Raw genomic sequence first — 24,995 nt, 5'->3', positions numbered from 1 at the left:
CTTTGATGGCTACTTCCTTCCCTCTCCAAGCCCTATAATATGATACATCTAACCCGTAATATCACGTCAAATCATTTACAATTTCTTTAGCGTTGTAATGCTTAGTGTCACTTAATTTATCTTTTATTAGGGAAGCAATAAAGTTCCTTAATGCTCTCTTCTGCACATTATTGCTTGTCCCAATATTACATGAGTGCTCTTTTGTCCATGACTTGATTCGAAATATATTTGTCCTGCCAACCTTGCATATATATATCTCCCATTCGCAACGATCACCTGTGCATTTTGTTCTTTCACGATACCCCTCAATTTTAATGAGACTGTATGCAAAGTTGTGTGTTATAGCATATTTGCTAAGGGATTCATGGAAGGCATGGAGTAATTGAAACTCTTGCCGCATCCCAGTTAGTGCATCCTCCCATAAACTCAACAACCTTGGTGCATTACTTTGTTTAACACCATAGTCTAGAATATTAGAGGATTGCAGGTGTTTGTCTCCTTAAATTATGCTAATACATTTATAAATGCACATATGAGAAATTGAATGTAACTAAAGCAACTATATGTAACTAAACAAATTGAATGAAACAAAAACCTATTTGTACCTCGGGGTAGGATTATGTGAAGTAATTTCATCCCTAAGTTCACTTCCATCACATACATAAACAAGTATATCATTGTCACCCTCATGTGCATTCAACATCTTCTCAATATCAACATCAATAAATAAGTTCACAATAATTCTTTTATTCGTCGAGACAAAATACCTAAATGTTATCTTGTGCACATTAATTGAGAAACGCTCTGCACAATACTTTTGCATGTCATCTAACTTAGTTCTACTATTAACAAAATAAGTAGAAGCACCACCACCAATGTGATCTAAAGTGCTCTCGCCCGTTCATCGGAATTCTCCGCCATAAATGCAATAAATCAACCGATCATCACCCATTTTTTCCCTCTTGCAAAAAAATTCATATTAACTTTGACTCCACACCTTAAATATATAATATTACACCATGGGCCTTGAACATGCAAGAAGGCAAGCGTGGTAGTACCTAAGCCTAGGTTTGGCTTGTGTTAAAGCTTTGTGGTTGAACTTAAAGTCAAACTCAAGCTCCAATTCTATATTGTTTGATTTCGACCCCTACTTCGAATTCTTTGAATTGACTAGTTGGTAATTCATAAGTTCATAATATAGATCAACATGATAGCAGGTAACAAAGAAACTCATAGTCCCAATGAGGACCTACGATCAGGCATTGGAGAAGCATGATATCGTTCTTGAGGTCGTGGTGAATGTTTTTGGGTCTTTGCATCGGTAGGTTGCATATGCTATAATTTGATGATGTTCTATTATTATTTAAAGGGAAGAAAAAAAATAGGGTCAGCCCCAAACGATCTCTCAATCACTCTATATTGTGGGTCCCAATCTCACGTGTCTCATTTCCCAATACATAAAACAAGAAAAACGATACTATATTTTTTAATAAATGAATTACATATTACTATCCACCCAAAAAGGGAAATGAAATTTAACTTCAAAAAAAGAAGGAAAGACGAAAATCCAGATGACAAAGCCAGTTAGGCAAGCCAACAGCTATATATTGCAAAAATACTCCAACAAGACAAAAGACAAATGACTGCAATAAGTACTGGTATGAGAAAGAGAATTATATCAAGTAATTAATACATACAGAAAGGTAAGTCATCTTAGCATATATAAGAGCGCAGACCTCTATCTGTCTTATAGAACAATGGCTGCATAAGCTTATTCACCAACCGAATCTAATAACCTGCTCCTGTTATGCATATGAAACATCAGCGAGGACAACACATAAATGAAAATGATAAAAAAAAAGAAAAAAACAATGCACAATTAACACCAGAGGTATGAGCCTTTTGAGAATTGAATCAAAGTGAAGAAATGGATTTTTGTGTCTTCTCTATCTTATATTGGTACAAAATTTATGTTTAAAAAAGCTTTATATTGAGAGGACAGTAAAACTACTAAAATGGTTTTCAAATTTGCGTATTTACGATGTGAATCTACTTTCACAATGATCTATTTTCTTTGTGTTTCAAATTTGCGTATTTACGGCATGAATCTACTTTTAAAATTTGCAGTTCTTGAATGACAAGCGCAACAAAAGATGCATTACATTTTGAAAGTTTAAGTAAAAAAATCATAGAGCATATGAAAATTCATAGAAAAAGCCAAAAAAACAAAAAATCCAACAATGATACAAAACGGTGCAATTTCAACATACAAGAAAATAATAGGCATTCGAATAAACTCAAAAACTACAAATCCCAGTATAAAATAAAGAAAAAAAAAAGTGAAGAATCTTAGAAAAAATCACAAAGCATATGAATATTCATAGAACAAAGCCACTAAAAAAAAAAAGACAAAAAGCACACCATGTGTTATTGTCATCTCCTCGAAAACAATCAAGCCTTGAGCCCGGTTTCAAGAACTTCATCTCCCGAACCATGTCTTTAACCCTCGTCAAAACCGCAGTTTCAATCTTCAAAACCGCCAAAAGCTACCAAAGATCACTTTGAAACCAAAAACACAGCTCCAACAGACAGCTTATCAAACAAAAAGGGGTTTTCAAGAACCAACGCTCCTTCGAGAACCAAAACCTAGGTTTACAAAGCCCTGAACCTTTTCCTAAAACCAATGTCTGAAGCCTCCATTTACGTCTATTCCCAGGGTATCGGGATCCATGAATAGAGTCTAGGACATGAGAGAGAGAAGTTTTTGGGAAAGAGAGTACGTATGTGAGTTTATTTTGGGTAAGTTGAGAGAGAGATTGAGAGAATATAAAAAAAATATGTTGAAAAGGGACAAAGAGAAAAAAAAAAGAACACATTTTGGTTTAAAACATGGTTTGCATATTTGATTGGGGGAAGTAGATATAAAAAAAAATAGTATTGAGGTTTATAGTATAATACAAAAAGTATTGGGGGTAGGATGTGTAGAAAGTTGAAATTGAAAAGCATTTATATTTTTCCTTTTATTTTTTAAATCTATTTATAAAGTGAATCAAGATGATACAAAAAGTTCCTGAAAAGAAAAGTCCCACAATTATGCATTTGGGATTCGGACAAATGAGTATAATATGGTTCCATGGGTCCAATCCCAAAATGTTATCTTGTTCCTTTTTGTGCGAGGTCACACTGAAATAGAGCAAGAGTACACTAAAATAAAACAAGAGTTTTCAATCATGACACCTGAGGAAAATGAATTCATCTTCGATCTAGAAGTAAGACCACACTCGCAAAAGTCCATACTAAAATGAATTTCTCCTGCACACATAAAAATTCTCCTCTCAACAGAAGCCGCCATGAATATCATGTCATGGATTTTTTACATATTCGCCTTAATGCCACTCTCATATGGGAGAACGCCCTCGTTCTCACTCACCACTTGCATTCACACATACTAGAAAAACAGGGGTGCAAATTTCATCTTCTGCAGCAATCAATCTCTCTCTCTCTCCAAATGTATCTGAGATGAGCATGAGTGACAGATCATGGAAACGCTATCGGTGTTTAACTCTATACATCTTTTTCAGGGTTTGTATAACAGGTTGGAAACCTGAGTGCAGGGGAACAACAGAGGTGGCACGTAGGTGCTCCGCATTACCACTCCTTGGCATGGAAAGCTTCATCCCAAACATTTCTCCTTCTAGAATCTGTCCGGCAGTCACTACTGCACCAAACAAAATATTGGCACCCTAAATTAAACAAGGGAAAAGTTTATATAAGGTTGCAACCTTAAACTACGGATGCACCTCAAAAATCCACTAGAAAAGGTTGTTTTAATATTGAAAAATCCTCTAATTGATCATCTCGACATCGAGATGAATGACTGAAAAAAAAAAGGATTTTGAATCCCAAAAATGGTACATCTTACAACACATTATCTAGACGGTCCATTTTTCAAGGTTTTCATATTTTTATAGATCTACTTGATGTTAATCATTTTTGAAGTTTAAAATTTTATAATTAGATATGAAAATAGATTTTGAGATAATCTTGAGAATATTTTAAATCAAAAAGATATGTTATGATAAAATTTGAAGGTGCACCTTAAATGGATTGTGTAAGGTTGCAATGAAATATATATGGAAAGTAGAGCACCTACGTGCCACCTCTGTTGTTAATAGATCATTCTTGATCAAAGAGATAAGATGTGATGGTGAAAGTTCGCACTCACACCTGGGAGAGGTGTATTGTTATGGTTATATAGAGGTTAATTCTCAACTGTTAAACACATGATACTTACAATAATAATCAGAGATATCATAACAACCAATGGAGAGAATAATGGGAAGAAGATCATGACAACGCAATGCAGAGAATAATGGGAAGAAGATCATGACAACGCAATGCAGAGAATAATGGGAAGAAGATCTTAAATCAAAGAGATAAAAATTATCTTCCAATAATGTCATACCTCATAAGATGACATGTAGTTCCAAATTACACTCATTCAACCAAGTCATTCCATGATGAGTGCATCAGTGGAGTAATAAAACTACAAAGCATAGCGGAAGAAATGCATCTAGCTTCTTGTTTGAGATACTACTCGAGTCAAAAGTTCTTATATTAAAAAAGGCTGACAATGATCCACAAATTGCAAATTAGAATGCCTTAGATATAACTCCAGTTCTTATAATGCCACTCATTCATTATTGCCCTGTTGTAATTTCAGTGAATATTACAATGCCACAATGCCAAGTTCAAAATATCATGCCTTGGTCACACATCATCCTACAAGATTCTCCACCACTGAATGTGCCAACATTTGCCATCTTTTTTTTTATTACTGTTGAAGATTGTTTTGAAAGAAAGAAGAGAGGTACAAGGTTGATTCCTAGGTAGCCTCAAAGCCGAGGCACCTGGTAAAAAAGAATGGGTCAAAAGACCGCATACAAAATTGAACAAAATGGGGTTATAAGCTCCCCTTACACTGTGAGAAGTTCATATACAAAGGAAAGGAGAAAGAGGAACGAAAGGAGAAAGAGGAACGAAAGGTAGAGAGAAAAGAAAGAGATAAGCAGGTCGTAAGCCAAAAGGGGAACCAGATCAGGGCTGTAAAGGGAAGGCCCTAAGCAGCGTCATGGGCTGCTGCACCATCCTTGGCGAGTTGATCAGCGAGCCCATTCGATGTCCTCGAGATATGAGTCCATGAGACTGGCATCTCCCTGCAAAGATAATCAATCTCATTGTAAATAGATGAAAGGTACCAAGGTGGGGGCGCAATCTTAGAAGCCCAAGAAATGATGTTTCTTGCGTCACCCTCTACTAGAAGAGAAAGTCCCCAAGATTGGTCAAAATTCTGTACACCTCTAAGGAGGGCCATTGATTCTGCAAACTGCGCATCATGGACACCGAGGTACTCCGAGAAGGAGAGGATAACGTTTTGGTTGTGATCCCTATAGACCCCTCTTGCCCTTACGTGACCTGGGTTGCCTAATGAGCAGCCATCAAAATTTAATTTGATAGTTCCTCGAGGGGGAGGGTACCATCGGGATCTGACTTTGTTTTTCTTTAGGTTGTGGAAGAGAATCGAAACCCAATTGGATAAGAAAGAATCCATCGGAATTCCTCAGAAAGTATGATTTTGGGATGCCCAGAAGGTTACTAAGGAGGTAACCTTAGAGAAGAGAACAGCAACGGGGTGGACCTTTCCACTAAAGATGTGGCCATTTCTTTCAATCCAAATGGTCCAAATTGTAGCAGCCACCGAAGCATTCCAAAGTAATCTACCCGCCTTCGGCCAGTGCGCAGCAAGGTTGAGGACTAGGAGATCCTTAACCGCCTGAGGTATTGCCCAGTACAACCCGAACAGTTGAAGGACAAGGCCCCAAAACTCAAAAGCTACCTTACAATGTAGAAAAAGATGATTGTTGGATTCCTCTTGACAAACGCACAGAGAGCACCTATTGGGAAGAGGGAGACCTTTTCTTTGAGTTGATCCACGGTATGGGCTTTGCCAGAGCCAGCAATCCAATTAAAAGTTTGCACTTTAGGAGGTGCAATGGACTTCCAAACCTGAGAAAGTTTGGAGGTTGAAGGTAGGATTGAGAGGGAAGATGGGGGGTTGAATGAGTTTGTTGTAGAAAGAGATCACCGAGAAGTTCCCCGAGGGGGTCAGAGCCCATACAATTCTGTCCCTTCCCTGGGCAGAGATGAAGGTATTGGAAAGCAAGGCTGTGAGGGAGAGGAATGGAAACTTTGTCCTCTCGAAGATCCCTCCTGAAAGAGCCAACACCTTCTGTCTCCCACCAACCTGAATTCGTCCTCAACTGTAGCCTCTCTATTTAGCGCTAAAAGGAAGAGCGAAGGAAAGCAATCTTTGAGGGGTAGATAGCCAATCCAAAGATCAGACCAGAAGTGGACCAAAGAACCACTTCTTGGGCAAAATCTAATTTTCTTCCTGAAAAATTCTAGAGTGGTGGAAATGGACCTCCACACCCCAGAGGCATTAGACCGTTGTCTGGATTCGGGAACCAGCAGAGGTTGGGAATATGATACTTGTGTCCAAGTACTTGCGCCCATAGGGAATCAGGATGGGTGGCGAAACGGCACCACCACTTCCCCAAGAGGGCCAAATTCTATTTTCTTAAGTTTCTGATGCCCAATCCCCCCTATTTTTTGGGAAGAAGAACTTTGTCCCAAGAAATCAGATGGTACTTAGACTTCTCTGCTTGACACGACCATAGGAAGTTTCTCATGAGCTGCAAGAGGCGGTTAGCCACAGACGCCGGTAGATGGAAGAGAGACATCCTGTACACTGGTGCATTCGATAAAGTGGCTTTGATAAGGGTGGACCAACTTGCTTGGGACAAGAATCTCCCTTTCCAACCGGCCAGCCTTCTATCCACCTTATCGATGACTCGAGACCAAAGACATTTCCTAGGTTTCCTGAGACCTAGTGGGAGGCCCAGATAAGAAGTCGGGAGCTCCTCCACTTTACAATCCCACTGAGGAATGAGATTTGTAATGAGATTTGGGGTAATAGCAACCCCCATCATCTTAGATTTATCCATGTTGACCTTGAACCTCGTGGCCAACTGAAAGCATTTGAGGAAGATTCTTAGGTTAACCACCTTAGTAGGAGAGGCATCAAGAAACACTAAGGAGTTATCTGCGTATTGCAGATGCGATACGGTAGGCCCGACTCTTGAGGTGCTAAAACCTGAAAGAAATCCAGCTTGGTAGAGGCGACCCAGGGAACGACTGAAAACTTCTGCTGAAATCGCAAAAAGGAAGGGGGAGAGAGGATCCCCCTGGCACAGCCCTCTCGAAGACTGGAAGTACCCTTTGAGGGTACCATTGATGATGACAGAGAAGAAAGGGTGCGAGATACACCCCTTAATCCCATTGCACCACAGGTCAGGGAAACCCATGTGAACCATAGTCTCAAGCAGAACCAACCAATCAACATGGTCATATACCTTTTCCCAATCTATTTTAAAAATATGACCAGGTTTTTTGGAAAGGTTCCTGGAATGGATGCATTCATGGGCAATCAACACCCCATCTAGAATCTGTCTATCTTTAATGAAGGCAGATTGCGTGGGGGAGATAACTGAAGGGAGAACTTGCTAAAGTCTAGAAGCCAATACCTTAGCGAGAATCTTATAAGTAGAGTTGAGCAAACTTATAGGATGGAAATCCTTAAGTTCCTCAGCCCCTTCGATCTTGGGAACAAGGGCGATGAAGGTTGAGTTAATCGCTTTGTTTAGGATACCTCGCTGGTAAAATTCATTGAAGAAGCTTAAAAAGTCGGCTCGAAAACATGCCCAGAAGACCTTAAAGGGGGACCACAAGGAATCCGTCAAGGCCAGGGGCTTTGTCTTTAGCGAGATCATCCAGGGCCTTGAGGATTTCCTCTTCGAGGAAAGGGCGTTCGAGCCAGGAAGCCCAATCCACCGACAGAGTCAAGAAGTCAAGGTCGAACATAATGGATCTAGGACCGATGGGGGCAGTGTAAAGATTGCGGAAGAAATTGATGATAGCTGAATCAATCTCCGCCTGCTGTTCGAGGTATACATTATTAACTTTGATGGTTGAGATCGTATTGTCTCTCCTACGGCAATTGGAGATTCTATGGAAGTAACGGGTGTTGTGGTCCCCTAATTTCAACCACTTGACCCTTGACCTCTGAAACCAGTAAGTCTCTTCTTTTTTCAGGGTAGAGAGATACTCCAGTTTCGAATGGGTTCTGAGCTCAGTTTCTGAGGGAGACAGGGGGCGGGATTCTTCAATACTGTCCAATTCTTGTAGTTTCAAAAGAAGTTCCGCTTTGGTTTGAGAGAAATTAAAATTGAAGACCTCCAGGACTTGAGAGAGGCTTTGAGTAACTGAAGCATCGATTGAAGCCTGAAACCAGCTCTACCATGAACCTGGGCCGAGAAAGAAAGAGACCCACTTGTTAACAATCATAAAGTCAATGTCCATGAAGTAGCATAATATTAATTAACTTGATTTTACTAGAAAAGAAAGAGACCACTTGTTATATATCAGCCAAATGTCCAATCCTTGAGGTTTCATCTCTTTACTTACGTATCAGGAAACAGAATCAATTCAAACAGGTTTTAATTATCGTCCCTGGTTTTCTTTAGCGTATTGCTTCACATCATGGCATGCTGTCCTTGCTTACGTTTCGTCTTTCTCGATATTCTCAATTTCCCTAATGCATCAGTTCTAACAAATAAACAATTCTTCCTACTGGATATATGTGAAGCTCCAGTAATACCAACTTAAATCTGCCGCTGTGTAGAACAGTTAAGGGGATACTATCAGCATTTAACGTAAGTTTTGAATAGTGACACAAATCGACAACTGAAAAAAAATGCCATTGGCAACCTCTTTGACAATATTGCATGGCATAAGTTAGTACTCTGCTTGGATATAACATACCAGCAAATGGATTGACTTTTGCAAAGTCAAAAAATTCATCAGCAGAACAGCCAAACATAACACGAGCTGCCTTATCAAAGCATATGACAACCATAACTTTGTTTCCTGAAGCTACTGACATCTGCTAAACAAAAGAGTAAAGTCAAGGATTGTCTTGCTTCTAGAGCAGTCATAATTTTATATATACAAAAAAAAGGGACAAAAAGCAAAAGGTGTGTGGGAGTACCACATGGAGGTCATTCACAGATATGGGCAGGTCATTCTATTTATTCTTTTTCTTATTCTTTCTCTTTTTACAGATGCCAGGTATGAGAAGTTTGAACAGCCATATACCAGTAATTCTACAGTTTTGCAAGTTACTTACAAATGCCTCTCATGACATACAAGGCACCTGTAAAAGTGTGTAAACCCAATTTCAAACAGAAATACAGGCCACATATTGCAGAAATCTCATCCTATAATAGGATTATAGTTCCCAAATTTTTGGCTTTGGAACATAACTCTGCTTTCTCTTCCACTCATTAACATTCCCTATGCATTTATCCATAAATAAGTATTTCTTAACTACACTTATAAACACATCACAATAGACAGGAGATCATCAATCGTAAGGAAGAATGCTTGCACCAGAATGAGTTAGCTTTGAACCCCAAACAAAATCAAATAAGAATATGAACTTATTTTTGTAGTTCCTACCATACAAAAGTGTTCATATTTCCATGGTTGCCTCATGCTTATGATAACTGAACAAATCAAAACCAATGTGTTCAAGAACCTGTTTCATCCAAGCCAGTATGAACACGGAGGACTTTAAGAGAGGAATTTTCAAAGACCGTTGTTTTTCTCAGTAGGCCCTTAAAGACTTCTATCTAATTAGGACAAGTGTGTACGCTCTATTCTCACCTTTGAAAGGAGAGCATATTTTTTCTTCTTTTTTTTTTTTTTGGAAACTGCTTAAATTAGAAAGGTGATGATATTTCAGCCAGCATAACATTAATGAAAAATTACATTCACTGCGCTAATTCAAGCTGGTAAGAACTTGGATGACTATGAGTCATTTATTTTGTAAGGACTACAGCTGAAGTGAATTAAGTTCAATTTGTCCAGAACATAATCAGAATAATACTAATTACCTCAGGCCAAGTGTGCTTATATTAATTATGTTCTGATTAAAAATTTCTGCATATCATAACTGCCAACAAACATCTGATTTCCATAAGGTGACGGTAGATATATTCCATCCATAGTGGAGTCCTTATCAGCCGAACCCATCTTGCTTTCAAATAAGAGAGCCCATTTACTGGTCTCGGTGAGGTAATGTATGAGACTTCAGGTTATAAATAAATCTGGGACAGATTGATGGGAAGACTTTGAGAAGATGACTGCTTTCATTTGGTGATCTCTCTCTCTCTATCTCTCTCTCCTCTCTTTTTCTTTGCTTTTTTTCTTTGGTGGCAAAGATGTTAGTGTTTCTCTTAAGTGTGAGCAGGGGTACAAAAAAGAAACACAACCACAGCTTGGGTGCTCAGCACCGAAAATGAGATTTGGACCAAAACCATACATCCAAAAAAATTTGGCAGAACCAAAGATACATCAAAAAAGAAAATAGAGCTCAAGGGACCGATTGCTCAAAAAGGTGCCAAAAAGTTGTGTTGTTTGAAAGTGCTCCTTCAGTGAGGTGGTTGGCTACCAAGTTGGCCTTATGCCATTTATGTTGCCATAAGACGTGCATAGGCCTGCAGATATTGAATATTTTGTCAAAAATGTGCTCAAGTCTTCATGGGAAAGGTGAGGTCCCTTGAGACCCAGGAAATAGCATTTCTGGAATCCCCCCCGATGACCAAAATGGGGTTTTCCATATGGGTTATTGCATTTAAGGCTCTCAAGGAGGGCAAGGGCCTCCGCGTAGCAGAATCCACATGGCCAATACATTTGGAGAAGGAATAAAGAGTGGATCCATCCTTGTCTATGAAGATGCCCCCTATTCCAGGTTGGGGCTGCTGATGGAGCAACGTCAAATTTCAGTTTGCTTTGGCCTTGCTCTAGTGGTCTCCAAAGGGAGGCGCGTGGGATTCAAGAGGGCCTCAAGTATAGCATGGACTGCCAATCTTGAATGAAATTAGTGTGGGAATGATGCCTGAAGAGTTTATGGTTCCTTGCCCAAAATGTTACCACAGTTCTGATCCAGTCTTTCAATGCACTGATGGTGGACTCCTCTCCACGGAAAATCCTATGGTTTCTTTCAGTCCATATCACCCGCACAGCGATTGCCATGGAGGACCGCCAAAGAAAAATACCCAACTTAGACTAGGGGATAGATTTTAGGGAACTAAAAGGGTGGGACAGATTGGGAGTCGCCGCCATCCAAATTGAATAGTAGCATTTGTTGGAACTATGGCCTTTCAAGGGCTTAAAATACCGACACTTACATAGTTATTGACTTCAGTGGAAGTAAAGGAGCGACATGGCATGGATCTAGGATTAGGGTTGGTTCTTAGATTTATGCCTCATGACTGTGAAATGGCCAAGGCATTTTGTATGTGATTGATAATGACTAATTGGTTGTAATATGAGCTCATGGATTTAGCCTAGAATAAGGAGGTTTAAGGCTCTGAGAGGACATAAGCCTAAATCCCTAACACAGTAACCTTCAAATGGCAAGTGCATGTACTATTGAAAAAGGGAAAGCCGTTCTTTCAGTTGATCCACTGAGAAGAGATATGCATATGTACCAAGAGACGGCCCCCACATCTATTTGAGAGCATGTCCTCGGGGGTGCATCTATAACCCATTACAACCTGAGAATCTTGAGCCACACATCGGTTTGATTTTAATAAGCCAGAGCATGAGCCTCTGCATGGCACTGTGGGTCATGGACTTCTTGGGTCATTCCAAGAAGGTGACTTGGGATTCCACATCTAGCCGAGTGGAGTACTCTAATGCCCAATTCATCTCCACAGGATCCTAATTTCCCTCATTACTATTTTTTAAATAATGCAAAATGTGTCATTTTGATGGGATAAGCTTTGGTATTTTTGGAGATTTTTCTGAATTTTTTTGAGCTGAAATTGATCTTTCCATAATTGATTTGGACAAATGACAAATAAGGACAAGCCACAAGGGCCCATGTCACCAAGGCCCGTGGGTGCCACATGGGCCCATGTGGGGTCCACATCAGCCCCACGTGGAGATGACATGGGGGTGCAGTCAACCCCCTGTAGGATCCCTTTTTCATATCCAAAATTCTGTCATGTTCTCTTATTTAAGTGAATTTTTTTGTGAAAAATTGAAAATTAATGTGTTGGTTTGTTGGGTGAGTGCACATGGGAAAAGCTTCTAAAAAGTGCATGGGGTTTGTAATTATGATTGAAACCATATGGCCATATATAATTGTGCACATAACCACCTATCTTACCTGGCAACATGTGATTGCATGAACATGCACACTAAAATTGCACAATAAAATTGGAGGGAAAATCAAATTCAAATTGCTTCTAAAAATTATGCTAAATTACCTTAAGGGCAAGCCTCTAACTATGGTTTTTCATTTGATTATATTGATAAAACAAGGGCATTCATGAAAGCAAGTTGAATTTGGTGGAAGCAAGTTGAATTTGATGTTAATTTGAATTAATGATTTAAAGAAGGAAAATTTGTGAGTGAATTAAGGTTTTATGGGAGGATAATGGTGTTAAATATCATCCACTCATCAAAATGGCATCATGAGTGATGAGAGGCTAGGATCAAGCCTTTGTCTTGTACCATAGATGATTGACATGGATGGCCAAGAACTCATCTAGAAGCATCTCTACACTCATGCCTATCAGCCTATAAATAGTTAATTAGTTATTTTGATCACCTCTTCTCTCTAGAGAGGAATGCCTTAGCCTTGGGTTTCTCTCTCTCCTCTCTAGCGTTTTAGTGTGTTTTAGAGTGAGTTGTTTGGTGAGATGATCTTAGTTAGAAAATTAAGCTAGGGGCTCCATTCAAGCTTGACAGTGATTACTAAGCTTCATGGTATTCAAATTCACTCAATCTTGAAGCAAGTCATGGCTGCAAATCACAATTTATAGCAAGGCATAACTATCCCCTAGCTCCTTAATTGATGAACAATTGAGCCTAATTTGATCTATATGAGTTTAAGGGTATGATCTATAGTTGATTGAGTTGACTTTTAGGGAATTTTCATTGAGATTTCTAGGACTTAAATTGACTGATTTTTCTGAGAATTTTGGATTCTAAATGAATCAATTAAATCACCTTGTTGATGGTTTGATTTGGAGATTTTACATGGGGAAAGTATGTCAAATTCCCCCACCATGCTTCTTAATCTTGTACCAAGCTGATGAGATATTGACCCTCCCATCTCTCCCACGATTTTTCCCACACCTAAACCCCATTTTCTTAAAATCCTCTCTTCATTAAAGAGCCACACTATGTGTAGATCAAAGATGCATATGCTTCCCTTTCTTATGATAAACTGAAATTGGTAATAAGTTGCGAATTGCCATCATAAATCACTCCATTGTATATTGATAAGACCTTGGTGGCAATCCAGGCACTATGAGCGCTACAAGGCTTCCCACGATCATGTTTCATTGAGTACTTGATCATTAATGTGTTTGTGAAATGGAGATTGAGGTTTATTGAGTCTTGAAGTAGAAATTCATGTATAAGTTTTCCTTGTAAATTTGTATAGTGCTGAAATTTAATAAGCACTAGTTTTACGTGTTGTATACTCAATCTCCACACATAGTTTGGTTGGATTTTTAACAAGGGGCACAACTTGAGTCGTAATCCTTGGTTTTAAGAGTGCTTAATGTATTTTGAGTGGCTGTAATTTCATTTTATGTGACTTTAATTAAGGCAAAAATTTTGTATATCTTGTAATTCCATGTAAAATTGAAGTTGTATTGTCAAGTTTAAGTGCAAGTTTCAAGTATTATACCTTAGTCTTGAGCCTTGGTTCCCATACACTGCATCAAATCCTCCCACATGCCAAGTCACAGTGGATAAAAGAGGTGCACATCGGTTTCTTCTGCTGATTTGCACATTGTACACCGATTGGGGATCAGCAAACCCCTGTTTTTGGTCCACCATCAAAGCCTTTTTCGATAACACTATCTAGCTGAAAAACCCAGACCTTGGGTGGAATGGCAGTGAGCCAGGTTCTCATGGCAAGGGAAGAAGGGGACAGGGGGAAGGTTGAGGACTGTTGCAGTTGACCTTAGATAGAGGACACCCCTGTAGTCACCGGTATGCATGTCATCTCCTCAGCACTATAGAAGGGAAGAAGGTCAATTGTAAGAGGGATGACAAGGAGCCAAAGTCAGTAAATTCCTGGTCTGATAGGGGCCGTCCAAAGTTTATTTTCAGATCCTTGAGTTAGCTAAAGTCTTGAATTGGTTAGCCACGATAGCAGGAAGATCCCGAGCCAAGAAAAACAAATTCTGGAACAGCTTTTGTAGAGTGGAATACGAAATCCAAAGGTCAGTCCAAAACTTAATTCTAATCCCCACTCTATCCCGAAAGCGAATATTTGTCTTTGAAAAGGTTGTAGCTGGTTAGCAAGCAACGCCAAGCCCCTGAAGATCGACAGTTAGCCGTGCCTCTGGGTAGCCAACCAGATTCTTCACAATGGTATTTGTGGCGAATAACCTCTTGCAATAAGTGTTTTCCTGTGTGGAGAAGCACCACCACCACTTGCCGAGAAGGGCCAAATTTTTTCTTCTAAAGATGAGGATGCCTACATCACCCGGCTATCTTGGCAAGCAAACCTTGTTGCAAACAATAAGCTGAAACTTCTTATACCCCCCTTCGCTGGACCATAAAAAACTCCTCAGCAACTGTTTGAGGCAAGCCTATCACCTATGCTGGCATGTGGAAGAGCAACATCTGCTATATAGGGACTTTTGCGAGGGTGTCCTTTACAAGGGTTATTCTGCCTCCAGAAGAGAGGAATGTCCCTTTCCAACCTGCAAGCTTACAATTGAATTTTTCTTCGATGTGGTCCTATGTCACAATTTCTGTTTGCGAATGCACAGGTACAGACCCAGGTATGTGGGAGGCAAGTTATCAACTATACAGCCCCAACAACTAGCAGCCTCGATAACATGAGTCTCAGTTGCTACACTCATCATCTTGGATTTAGCCTCTTTCTCAAAACATCCCAAAACAGCAAGCTCTTGTTAGCATATTAGAGATGTGAAATCTTTGACCCTGGTTCCCAATCTTGAAGCCTCTCAAGGGACCTTGTTGACCCAGCCTGGCAATCAATCTACTAAAAACTTCGATGACGAAAGCAAACAAGAAGCTGAAGAGGGTGTCACCTTGCGTCAAACCTCTAGAGGAGGGGAAGAATCCTTTGGGTGAGTTGTTAATAAAGATGGAGAAAAACATATTAGAGATGCATCCGTGCATTCAGGCCCTCCAATGGTTACCACATCCTATTCTAAGGAGGGTTTCATCTAGGATGGCCCAATCGACATGGTCATAGGCCTTTTCTTAGTTTAGTTTGATCACCACCCCAAGGATTTTGGACAAGTGCCTAGAATGGATACTTCCATGGGCTACTAGAGGCCCATCCAAGATCTAACTATCCTTAACTGAGGCCCCTTAGTTCGAGGAGATGACCCAATAGAGGACTTCTATCAGAGGGAACCTAGGACTTTAGAGATAATCTGGTAAGAGAGCTACTGAGCAGAATTATGGGCCTGAAGTCTTTAAGGTCTTTGGCCCCTTCAACTCTGGGGATCAAGGCAATGAAGTAGCATTCATAGCCTTATGGAATATGATCTTTAGAGGAATTCCTGGAAAAATAAAACAATATATGATCCTATTGAATCCAGAATATTGTGAACAGGGCCACAGGTAGCCGTCGGGACTAGGGACTAGGGCCATAGGTAGCCGTCTAGGTTCCTTAGTTGTTCTGAGCATCTCCTCTTCACAGAAAGGGCTCTATAGCCATGGACTTTGTCAAAGGGGATGGACAAGAAAGAGAGGTCATCCATCCTCGGTCTGGATCAGAAGGGGCTGAGAAAAGGTCATAAAATAGCCAATAATGGCATTTTCCACCTGGTGGGGTTGATCAAAGTGACGTTCACCCATTTTAAACTTGGGTGATGGCATTATCACATCTTCCGCAGTTTGTGATCTTGTGGAGAAAACCAGTTTTAAGGTCCTCGAGTTTCAGCCATTTTATCCTCGATATTTGGAACCAAAAGATCTTATTTCTTGATGATGACTTGGTAATCAAGCTTTGCTTGGGTTCTTTGGTTTTTCTCCTTCAAGTTCGGGAGTTCTACTCTCCCCAGCAATGTCCCAACTATCTATGGTTTGGAGTAGGTTTTGGATTTTGGAAATTCCAGGTAGTTGTCAACTCTAGGTTTTCAAAGAGGATTCGAGTAGTAGGAGTTTCCACTGGAGTTGAAATCCAGCCCAACCCTGGACTTTAACTGAAAGAGTCCCACCAAGCTGGAACCCGGGAGAGTAAATTTGGTCATTCAAGCCAATAAGCACGAAATGGAAAGGTTTAGGCTCTCCTGCAATTAGCGGTGCATCTAAGAGTATGTGCCTATGGTTGGATGTGGGTTTTCGACAGGCAACACAGTGGGTGCTTGGAAACAAAGCATCCCCTTCTGTGCTTGTAAGGTATCTACTCAAGCGTATATAGCAAAGGATTAGAAGAGTGGTTTAACTAGGTGAAATCCACAGTATTGAGAGGGCTGTCAATGAGGTTGTTCCTGAAAAAGAAATCCGAAAAGTCAACCATGCTGTGGGAGACTCTCTAGTTGGAGTTTCGCTCAAAGGACCATCTTGCGATGTTAAAGTCACACCAACACACTTTGTTGCCGAGACCTCCGAAGCAACAAAATCAAGTTCCTTTCAAAAATAGTCCCTAAGGTCTGCGGAGCTGGGGCCATAGACTGCCATGAACTTCCAGGCAAGGCTGTCAGAGATTTGAGAGAAAGCCAAAGAGACCGACAAAGTAGCTACATGAGAGGAGAGAGCATGAAGGCTAGGATCAAAGATGATCCAGATCCCACCACCTTGAGCTCCCAAATCCTCCCATTAGCGGGGCCTTTGTGCCCTATACTGCTGAATCTAGGGTATGGAGGGCTGGGCCAGCTTCGTTTCAATAATTGCCAAAACAGATATTTCTGGCTGAAGGTTCAAACAGCCTTGCACTTGTCAAGGTCTCCCAAACCCTGAATATTATAGGTGAAAATTTCATTGTGGTGAGTTGGAAGAAGAGGAGGGGCACCTGAGTAGTTGCTAGCCAAGGGGGTGGAGGCAGAAAGAAGGGGAAAGGGTGATCCCTAGTCCATCTTTTCATATTGAACTCTGAAAGCGAGATTGAAGACCTCCCTTTTACCTTTAGCACTCACTCTGGATCTAGTTCGGGCGTCTGCATTGAGGAAGTTGCTGGTATCTGCCTCAGGCCCATCATATTGGAAGCCAATTGCCCTGAGAACTTTGTGATATCCCTCTGAGCATTGTTGATGCCTTCAATGTAATCTAAGTCGACCAAGTGACAGGAAGCCATCTGAGAGCTTGTTGGGAATTGAGGATTAGAGTAGCTTGGAGAGAAGGAACCACAAGTCACTACATGGTATGGCCCAAATTGAATGTCTAGAGGGTGGCGTTGGGGTTGAAGGTGGGGTTTGTGAGATTACCTCGGTGGCTGGGTTAGACGGGGATTAGGGTTAAGAGAACTCGAGGGGGGGGGGGGGGAGGAGTCTAGGAGCCAAACTGCTCCCAAGGTGGAACTAAGAGGGCAGCTAAGGGAGGGAGGCTTGAAGAAGTATGGACTGGTTTGGGAGGTGGGGCAAGGGATAAGAGGTGGCCTAGGGATAAGAGGGAAAGGCAAGCTGAAGCTAGGATCCAACGGCAAATTGACAGAGTTTAAAGGCTCGACAAATTGCGCTGAGGGAGAAGGAGAAGCGAGAAGAAGGTAGAGGAGAAAGGGGAACGAGTTATGGAAAAAGGGTAAAAACTTACCGGCCAAAGAAATGGAAACTCAAATGTTGAGGTTGGGACTGAGCGTGAGCTCCCATTATCCCCCGGAATGGAGGAGGGTTGGGGGTGAGGAATGGGTTGGGAAGAAGATGGGTTCCTGCCAATGTGTGTGGGCCAAAGGACTGGGTGCCTGCCGAAGGGTATTTAGGGCAGGGGAGAGGGGCATCGGTGGGGTAAGCAAGTGACATGATGAAGGGAGGTGGGGGTGGAAATTGTGGTTGGGTTGAGCACGACTGATCTTGTAGGTCTGGAAGGGGAAGGAGGGCCAACAGGTAGGGGACCTACCACTATGAAGGATGGAAGATGGAAGAGGTAGGAAGGGGGATAAGAGGTGGTGTGGCGTATTGGCTGAGGAAAGGAGGGGGTGGGGGGTTGGAATCTACATTGATAGTGAAGAAAGTAGAGTCCGAGCGGAAAGTACACGTGGATGAGAGGGAGGAGGGATGGGGTAGGTGACAGGGGGTTGGCACGAGCCTGGTGCCTCATATATGATATGGCCAGAGGGGCCTCCCTGGGTAGCACGTGCGAGCCTTTACCCAGGAGAGGTGGGAAGGGGTTAAGTTCGGCGATGAGTAACAAACCGCTATGGGGAGCGGCATGGGCAGAGGAGGGGATAAGGTTGGTGGGATGGCTGTCACGACACAGTGAGACTGTAGCCTCCGATTGCACTGAGGAGCATGGGCCTCCGTACCCATTGAATGAGGTGGTAGAATATCACGCGATGGGTGAAGGGAGACGACTATGGGCTGTTGATGGAGATTAGCTCAGCCCCACTGGACAATGATGGGAATTCATTGGGGGTAGGGGAGCCAGATGTCTCATGTACCAATTGCAGGGAAGACCGATAGTTGCAAGGCAAGAAGTTTGAAATTTGAAGTGATCCTCCCTCCACATGAACTGACAGGCTTTTCGGCACACATGATGATAGTAGACCTGAAGTGGAGGCATCCAAGGGAGCTGGCTAGGGCTTCTGTCAACCTTGCATTGAAGAGGCCTGAAGATGGGAAGAGCAGGGGACATCAACGTTGAGATGCATTCGCATCTACAATCGAGTCTTAGGGGTACTAGCATGACAACCATACAATTCACCATTTGATGACCTGTGGCGCCTATAGACTTCAGCAGTTCACCCTTCATGGACTTCTGTAGTCTTCTCTCTATGAAACTTACCATGATCCCTCTTCAGCTTTACTCTATGGTCCCGTCCATGGCCGCCAAGGGTATGTGATACAGAATACCAGGCGATATGAACTTGGAAAAAGGGACCTTCTGTGCAAGCCACAAATTGGAAGGGATAAGTTGGGTATCTACGGTTTCAATGAGCAACTAAATTGTTCCTAGCACGAGAAACTCAAAGGACCTCCAATGGACCATAATGAAATTGCGATAGGCCTCAACAATCTGTCTAAAAGTATCATTATGCCACACAAGGAAGGGGGATATCAGTGGCTTTCAGTCAAACCTTCGGTTTATGGAGGCCAGCCCAAGGGACCAGGCAAAAGGAAGCTCCCTTGAATTGAGGGTTCTTATTGTGTAGGACATTAATGGCACACCCTTCCATTAGGAAAGAGAATAGGATAGCATCATTAGGTAGTCTGCAAAAGCCCAGGTTCGGTTCGGTTCATTGTGATTTGAAATGGCCAACAAGGGTTGGCTTGACTGTAGTTTTCACCCCCATTCTACAATTTGCTGACCCTTATTGTAGGTCTAGGGGCAGAAGGAGAGAGATAAGATGGTCTTAATAGGTGCACATAATTTTGATATAGTGGGGGCAGGGGCGGATGGGAGTGGTCAGATCTAGGGACAGGAGGAGAGATGTTGGACATGGAGGAAAATAGTGAAGAGAAAGATATGGATGGGGTAGGCCAAATGGACCTCCGAAGAAGGCGTGCAGATGATGGGACACAGTGGGCCTAGGAGGAAAGCACCCTAACTAGGGAAATAGAGAGAGAGGCTTTTGCCCTTGTGAGAGAGAAGCTTCCGTCATTCCCACAATGCGTTTGGTATACTTTATTCCTCGACATGGCAGAGATGAACTCATCTGGCATACTTCCATCAGTGAGTTTTCAATTTCCTTTCTCCTATTCTGATAAGACCAAAAGCAACCAGACACATTCTTCCCCGTTTATGGTTTCACGAGAGTGGTTCGCCCTGACTCCATCTAAGGTCCAGGCCTTCAGCTGGCTAGCCAAATTAAAAAATATTCCAAAGATAGACCACTTCCAGCAGAAGAAAACTCACTCACCAATATGTGTGCCTTGTGTAAAGAAAGCAAGGATTCCATGGACCATCTATTTATTCATGGTAGGGTGGCCTACGGCATTTCGCTTTCATCTTAAAACAGTTGGCCTGGGTTTTGATCATGCCTGAAATAATCCAAATATTCTCTTCCCCTCCCCCTCCTCTCCCTCTTCCACCTTCTCTTCCTAGGGCCTGCATTTACGACCATCTACTATATCAGCAACTACATGGACTATTTGGTTGGAACGAAACATAATAGCCTTTTAAAGCAAAGAATTCCACATAAATGCGATCATTGATCAACAGAAAGCCACCATTATCTTTTGGATTTGATATTGCCAAGAATTTTGATATTTCTCAGTGGTGGGCTTAGAGAAGCACCAGTAACACCTTTGCTCCAAAGTCCAAACCAATGCTTACTTCCATATCTTCACTTTGGAACCCACTTGCCACCAGTGCTGTCAAACTGAATTTTGATTGCTCCTTTCCTGGTAACCTGGACTTGGCTTGTAGTGGCGGCATTTTCCATAATTGTTCAACCAAAACATTCCTTGCATACTCAGGCCTGATAGGACATGCCAGCTCTACCCGTCCTGAGGCCCTGGCCTGTTCAGTGGATTGCAACTAGTAAGCAGCTAGGGCTGTCCATTGTTATGTTGAAGGGGATTCGATGAACATGATAAATTGAGCAAAAAGTCAATCCCTGTACTTGGAGGCTACAACCCATCTTCGACCAAATTTTCGAGTTAAGCAGCAACATTTAAGTGTATTTTAAACACATATGGAACAAATTGAAAGGCCCCTCTCCCAAGAAGGAACTTTTGGCTCCCTGCGGCAATTATATGAAGAAACCCAAGTACCATAATTTTGTATATCAACAATTACATGCAAATTATACATTTTTCAAATTTCTATTTAATACAGAACTTCACTAACTTAAAAAAGAATTGAAGGGAAGACTTAAAAAATTGAAATTCAGTAATTGCATGAACATTTAGTAAAACTCTTAGATAAGGCACGGATAACCATGGACTAAAATTACATCATCCTTGGAATTCCAAGCTTCGGTTACAAAGTTGCCAAAGAGAGTGCACCAACTTTTGAGAATTATGAGAAGACTCATATAAAGTGTTTTAATAATTTAATCTTTTTGTTCCTCATTTACTCTGGTCCATTGAAGCTGCTAAGTGAATTTTAAACTTTTGGATGTGCTAAGGGAGCTTCAAACCTTTGGATGTATGTATGTAAGTGCATGCATTTGCACACACACACACACACACACACACACACACCACACCACATTATTGTTTTCTCTTTCAATGAATTTACTGAAGTCACAGTTCTGGCCTTTTGGATCTGAGCATAAGTAGGTGTCCGTAAGTTACTGGTCCTAATGAGAGGCCATATCCAGATATGTTACAAGGTGAAGGCCTGTGGACCTCATTGGGAACAAAACCTTTGCACAATTCTTTTTGAATCCTACAATAGTAAAGAACAACCACTAACGAAACAATTGCTCTTAGAGGTAAGCTCTCGGAAGATAAACACAAGGGTTCGCCACCGTGAGTCACTTATTTCATGGCATCATGGAGTTTGGAGAGGTTCAAAGATCTGGATGCCATTGTTGGTTTATGTCTTCCATGTTCTATATGGGCTAGGTAGATAGGGTGTTAACCATCCACTTTTTGCAGTGGGATATTCAAGCCCCTTTCACCACTTTTTAGATGCTCCATATATTTCCATTAGATTCATTTAAATACAAATGCAACGAGTATACAGTAAGGCCCATTTATTCATCCTTCCGTCTGATTGTTCAAACAAGAACTGGGGCAATACAATATTTCTCCATCCACTGGGTACACCTATACATACAACTACATTCTTATATTCTACTGTGGCATATTCTACACTATGGATTACGAGCATTCTATATTACTAATGGAAGTAGAAGTGAAATTACATTCCTATAGGTGCAGTCATTTTATGCTGCTATTTTTCCTTGTAAATAACTAGTTTTTATGTAACTAAATCACACTATTGATAAGAAAAAATAAGAAGAATCTGTTTGGAGTAGACATATAGGAGTGAATTGTAAGTATCCCACTGGAAATTTGGACAAGTACAAGTTGAGTAAAACGAAAAGCTGAAATAAAAGGAAGTTAAGAAGAGCTTTTTGAGCGAGAAAGTCTTTAGTTAGTTATGACACAAGGAGAAAGTAGTCCAGCTACATCAGCATAGAATGAACACTTATTTCATCAGGACTTATGGTTGTGAAAGGGACCAAGATCAAATTGGTTTGCAATAATCTGGCAGTTCTTGATTCCAATTTCTTCATTCCTTTGGACTCAGACAAGAATGTTGTTTTCCTTATGTCTTTATAGAAGTAGAATAACTGCACTTCAGAGTTGGTTGCAAAATATAATAAACATTGTAATATTTGTTAAAGAGCACCCGACTAGAAAAATCATCAACAAGCATAGGAGCCATTTATCTCAAAAATGAAGTTGTCATTTTGCAGTATAGAGATTGAGGTAAGAATACCAGTAAGGTGTACCAAACCCCAGAAATCTAACCCAAATAAGAATTGTAAGCAGCTAAACTAGCTTTATTTACCTAAAATATATGTTTTGTTCCATGGCAATTGCATTTATGCATGTGAATTAGTAATGCAGCATTAATAACAGAGAGATTCAAAATCTAAAATTCGCTAAAGCGCAAAATACACATCCCAAATTCAATAATACAAGAGGTATTACCCAAAATCCGGGACAACATAAAAAAAAAATCATAATAATAAGAGCAGTTGTGGAGTTAAGAATGAAGATACCACTACACGATAGAATCTTTTGAAGGAAGAGGATTTGCAGAAAGAGCAACAGAGAGCGGGAGTGGAGGAAGGGTTGTGTTGGGTATGAAGGGGCTTCTCGCAGGAAGAGCAGGCAATGTAGGATATGTTGGTGGTGGAATCCAAACCCACAACACAGCACGTGGCAGAGGAGGCGCCATTATTCTCCCTCTCCTTCTCCCTTTCCCCTTCCATTTCCATTTCCTTTTGCCTCCTTTCAAAAATCAGGTTCCTCCTGCCTTTCCCAAAGCCTTCAAAACTTTAACCATTTATCTCATTTCATGGCTCTGCATTATAGGAAGTGCTTCTGTTTTTCTTTTTTCTTTTTGTAAAATTATTTGGTGTGGTTTGCAAAAAGTTGCAATCTTCACCTCCAAATTTTATTATAAGATAGTAATTTTGGGGTAAAAAATTATTAGGATAGCCTGAAAATCTATTTTTTATCTCTAATTATTAAATTTTGAACTCTAAAATAGTTCAAATTTTTTATCTCTAATTATTAAATTTTGAACTCTAAAAATAGTTCAAATAAAATAGAGCAATAAACATATAAAATCTCGAAAATGGATAGTCTAGATAAAATTCATTAAAAGAGTATTGTTTTGAAGCCCAAAAATCTTTAAATTAATCATCTCAACCTCAAGATGTATGGATACTAGTAAAAATAGATTTCAAGTCTGAGAAAAAGTGCATCTTGTAATGCATTTTTGGACCGTCAATTTTCAAGATTTTCAAGTATTCATATATCTGTTCAATCTACATTACTTTTGAATTTTTTAAATTTTATACTAAGAGATACAAATAAATTTTCAGGCCATCATAAATATTTTTCGTATTGAAATAACATCTTTCGATACTATTTGAAGGTGTGCTTTACTTTGATTGTTCAGAGCCTCGGCCTTATACAAACCACACACTTTTTACTTAAAGTGATAGATCCCAAATCATATAAGGATGCGGGCCAATCCCGCATATGTAGAAATACAAGCCCCTTAATATATTTATTTTTGAAATAGAATGCCATCCTAATTTTTAGAGAATATATAATCTTTAACATGGAGATCCTGAATATGAAAAAATAAATAAATTTTGAAAACTAGAAATAATAATTCTATTAAGAAAACAGTAGAATCGTTAGTTTCAATTGTTTTTAGATGACTACCTATTTGTATCCATATTTAAGATGTACGCTTTATACCTATGGAACAATTGTTCATAATAATAAATGAGGGATATTTGAGGGATATTTGCCAAGGAGGCACAAGCAAAATGAAGAACGAATTGCATAAGATGGTAAGTTTCAAATGTGTTGATCTCTTATATAGTTAGCTTAGAATGGACCTTAGGATTGTGGATTCAATGAATCAGTTTTGGATTAATGAGTGTCGGTCAAAGCATCAGAGCTTCATGTTATTGCTGTAATTCATGGTCTTTGGAAAAAAAAAAAAAACTGGTATCTAAAAATTCATGAAATGATCTTTTAATGGATCGGAGAGGTCTCTAAGAAGAGGAGAACATTGTTGGAGCTAGATAGAGTTCTTTTGTTTGTTGGTATGAGAAGATTTCTCTCAATTTAGATAATTCTATGCAGCATAAAAAGAAAATTATCATCTTTAGTGTAAATAGAGGTACGCATGTAATTATCTTTTTCTTTTTTAATGGTAAATTTCATTCTCTATTCTTATGTTTCTTGCTATCTACTGTGAAAAGTTTTATGTTTCTCTGAAGATACTTAGTGTTCATTAATCGTATGAATGTACGAACTTGTCTTTTATAGACAAATTACATATGAGAAAATATAAAAATAAATCACAGAGTTATATACTATACCCAAACTTACTATAAATACAATATATTGTATCTACCCTTCTCAAATATACAGATTACATTATACACCTTCCATATTAACTAGATATACAATATATACTTTTCTTTCACACTCCCCCTCAAA

The 24,995-nt window shown here is 40.2% G+C and overlaps 1 protein-coding gene across 11 annotated transcripts; it reads right to left on the bottom strand.

The window, feature by feature from the left end:
- Window positions 1-1,584: 1,584 nt before the first annotated feature.
- LOC18426486 (replication factor-A carboxy-terminal domain protein) lies at window positions 1,585-23,365 on the bottom strand. 11 transcript variants are annotated; one of them, XR_016058785.1, is made up of 4 exons: window positions 23,027-23,342; window positions 8,941-9,061; window positions 2,422-2,528; window positions 1,585-1,802 (listed from the first exon to the last, which is right to left on the bottom strand). XR_016058785.1 is itself a non-coding variant. In XM_088871122.1 (3 exons), exons 1-3 carry the CDS (start codon window positions 23,243-23,245, stop codon window positions 1,789-1,791), a joined length of 357 nt encoding a protein of 118 aa, XP_088727248.1. In that variant the 5' UTR covers window positions 23,246-23,343; the 3' UTR covers window positions 1,585-1,788. The 11 variants fall into 11 exon arrangements, 8 of the variants coding, with proteins under 8 accessions (XP_088727248.1, XP_088727249.1, XP_088727245.1 ...); XR_016058782.1 differs by lacking the exons at window positions 1,585-1,802; window positions 2,422-2,528 and adding exons at window positions 4,806-8,423; window positions 8,584-8,792 and having other exon boundaries at window positions 8,941-9,064; window positions 23,027-23,344; XR_016058784.1 differs by lacking the exons at window positions 1,585-1,802; window positions 2,422-2,528 and adding exons at window positions 4,806-8,423; window positions 8,584-8,792.
- Between the last annotated feature and the right edge of the window lie 1,630 nt (window positions 23,366-24,995).

The sequence above is a fragment of the Amborella trichopoda genome, chromosome 7 (genome assembly GCF_054954075.1).
Source record: "Amborella trichopoda isolate Santa Cruz 75 chromosome 7, AtrichopodaSantaCruz75HAP2 v2.0, whole genome shotgun sequence".
Classification (NCBI taxonomy): domain Eukaryota; kingdom Viridiplantae; phylum Streptophyta; class Magnoliopsida; order Amborellales; family Amborellaceae; genus Amborella; species Amborella trichopoda.
This window is presented reverse-complemented; position numbering and strand designations above follow the sequence as displayed.

Bases quoted from the DNA above. Each gene is read 5' to 3' on its own strand.
- LOC18426486 (XM_088871119.1), bottom strand. From the start codon at position 23,245: ATGGAAATGGAAGGGGAAAGGGAGAAGGAGAGGGAGAATAATGGCGCC. The intron at 9,065-23,026 runs GTATCTTCATTC...TCTTTTGTTTAG, and splicing joins AAAGATTCTATCGTGTAGTG to CAGATGTCAGTAGCTTCAGG. The intron at 3,719-8,940 runs GTATGTTATATC...TGTTTGGTGCAG, and splicing joins AAAAGTCAATCCATTTGCTG to TAGTGACTGCCGGACAGATT.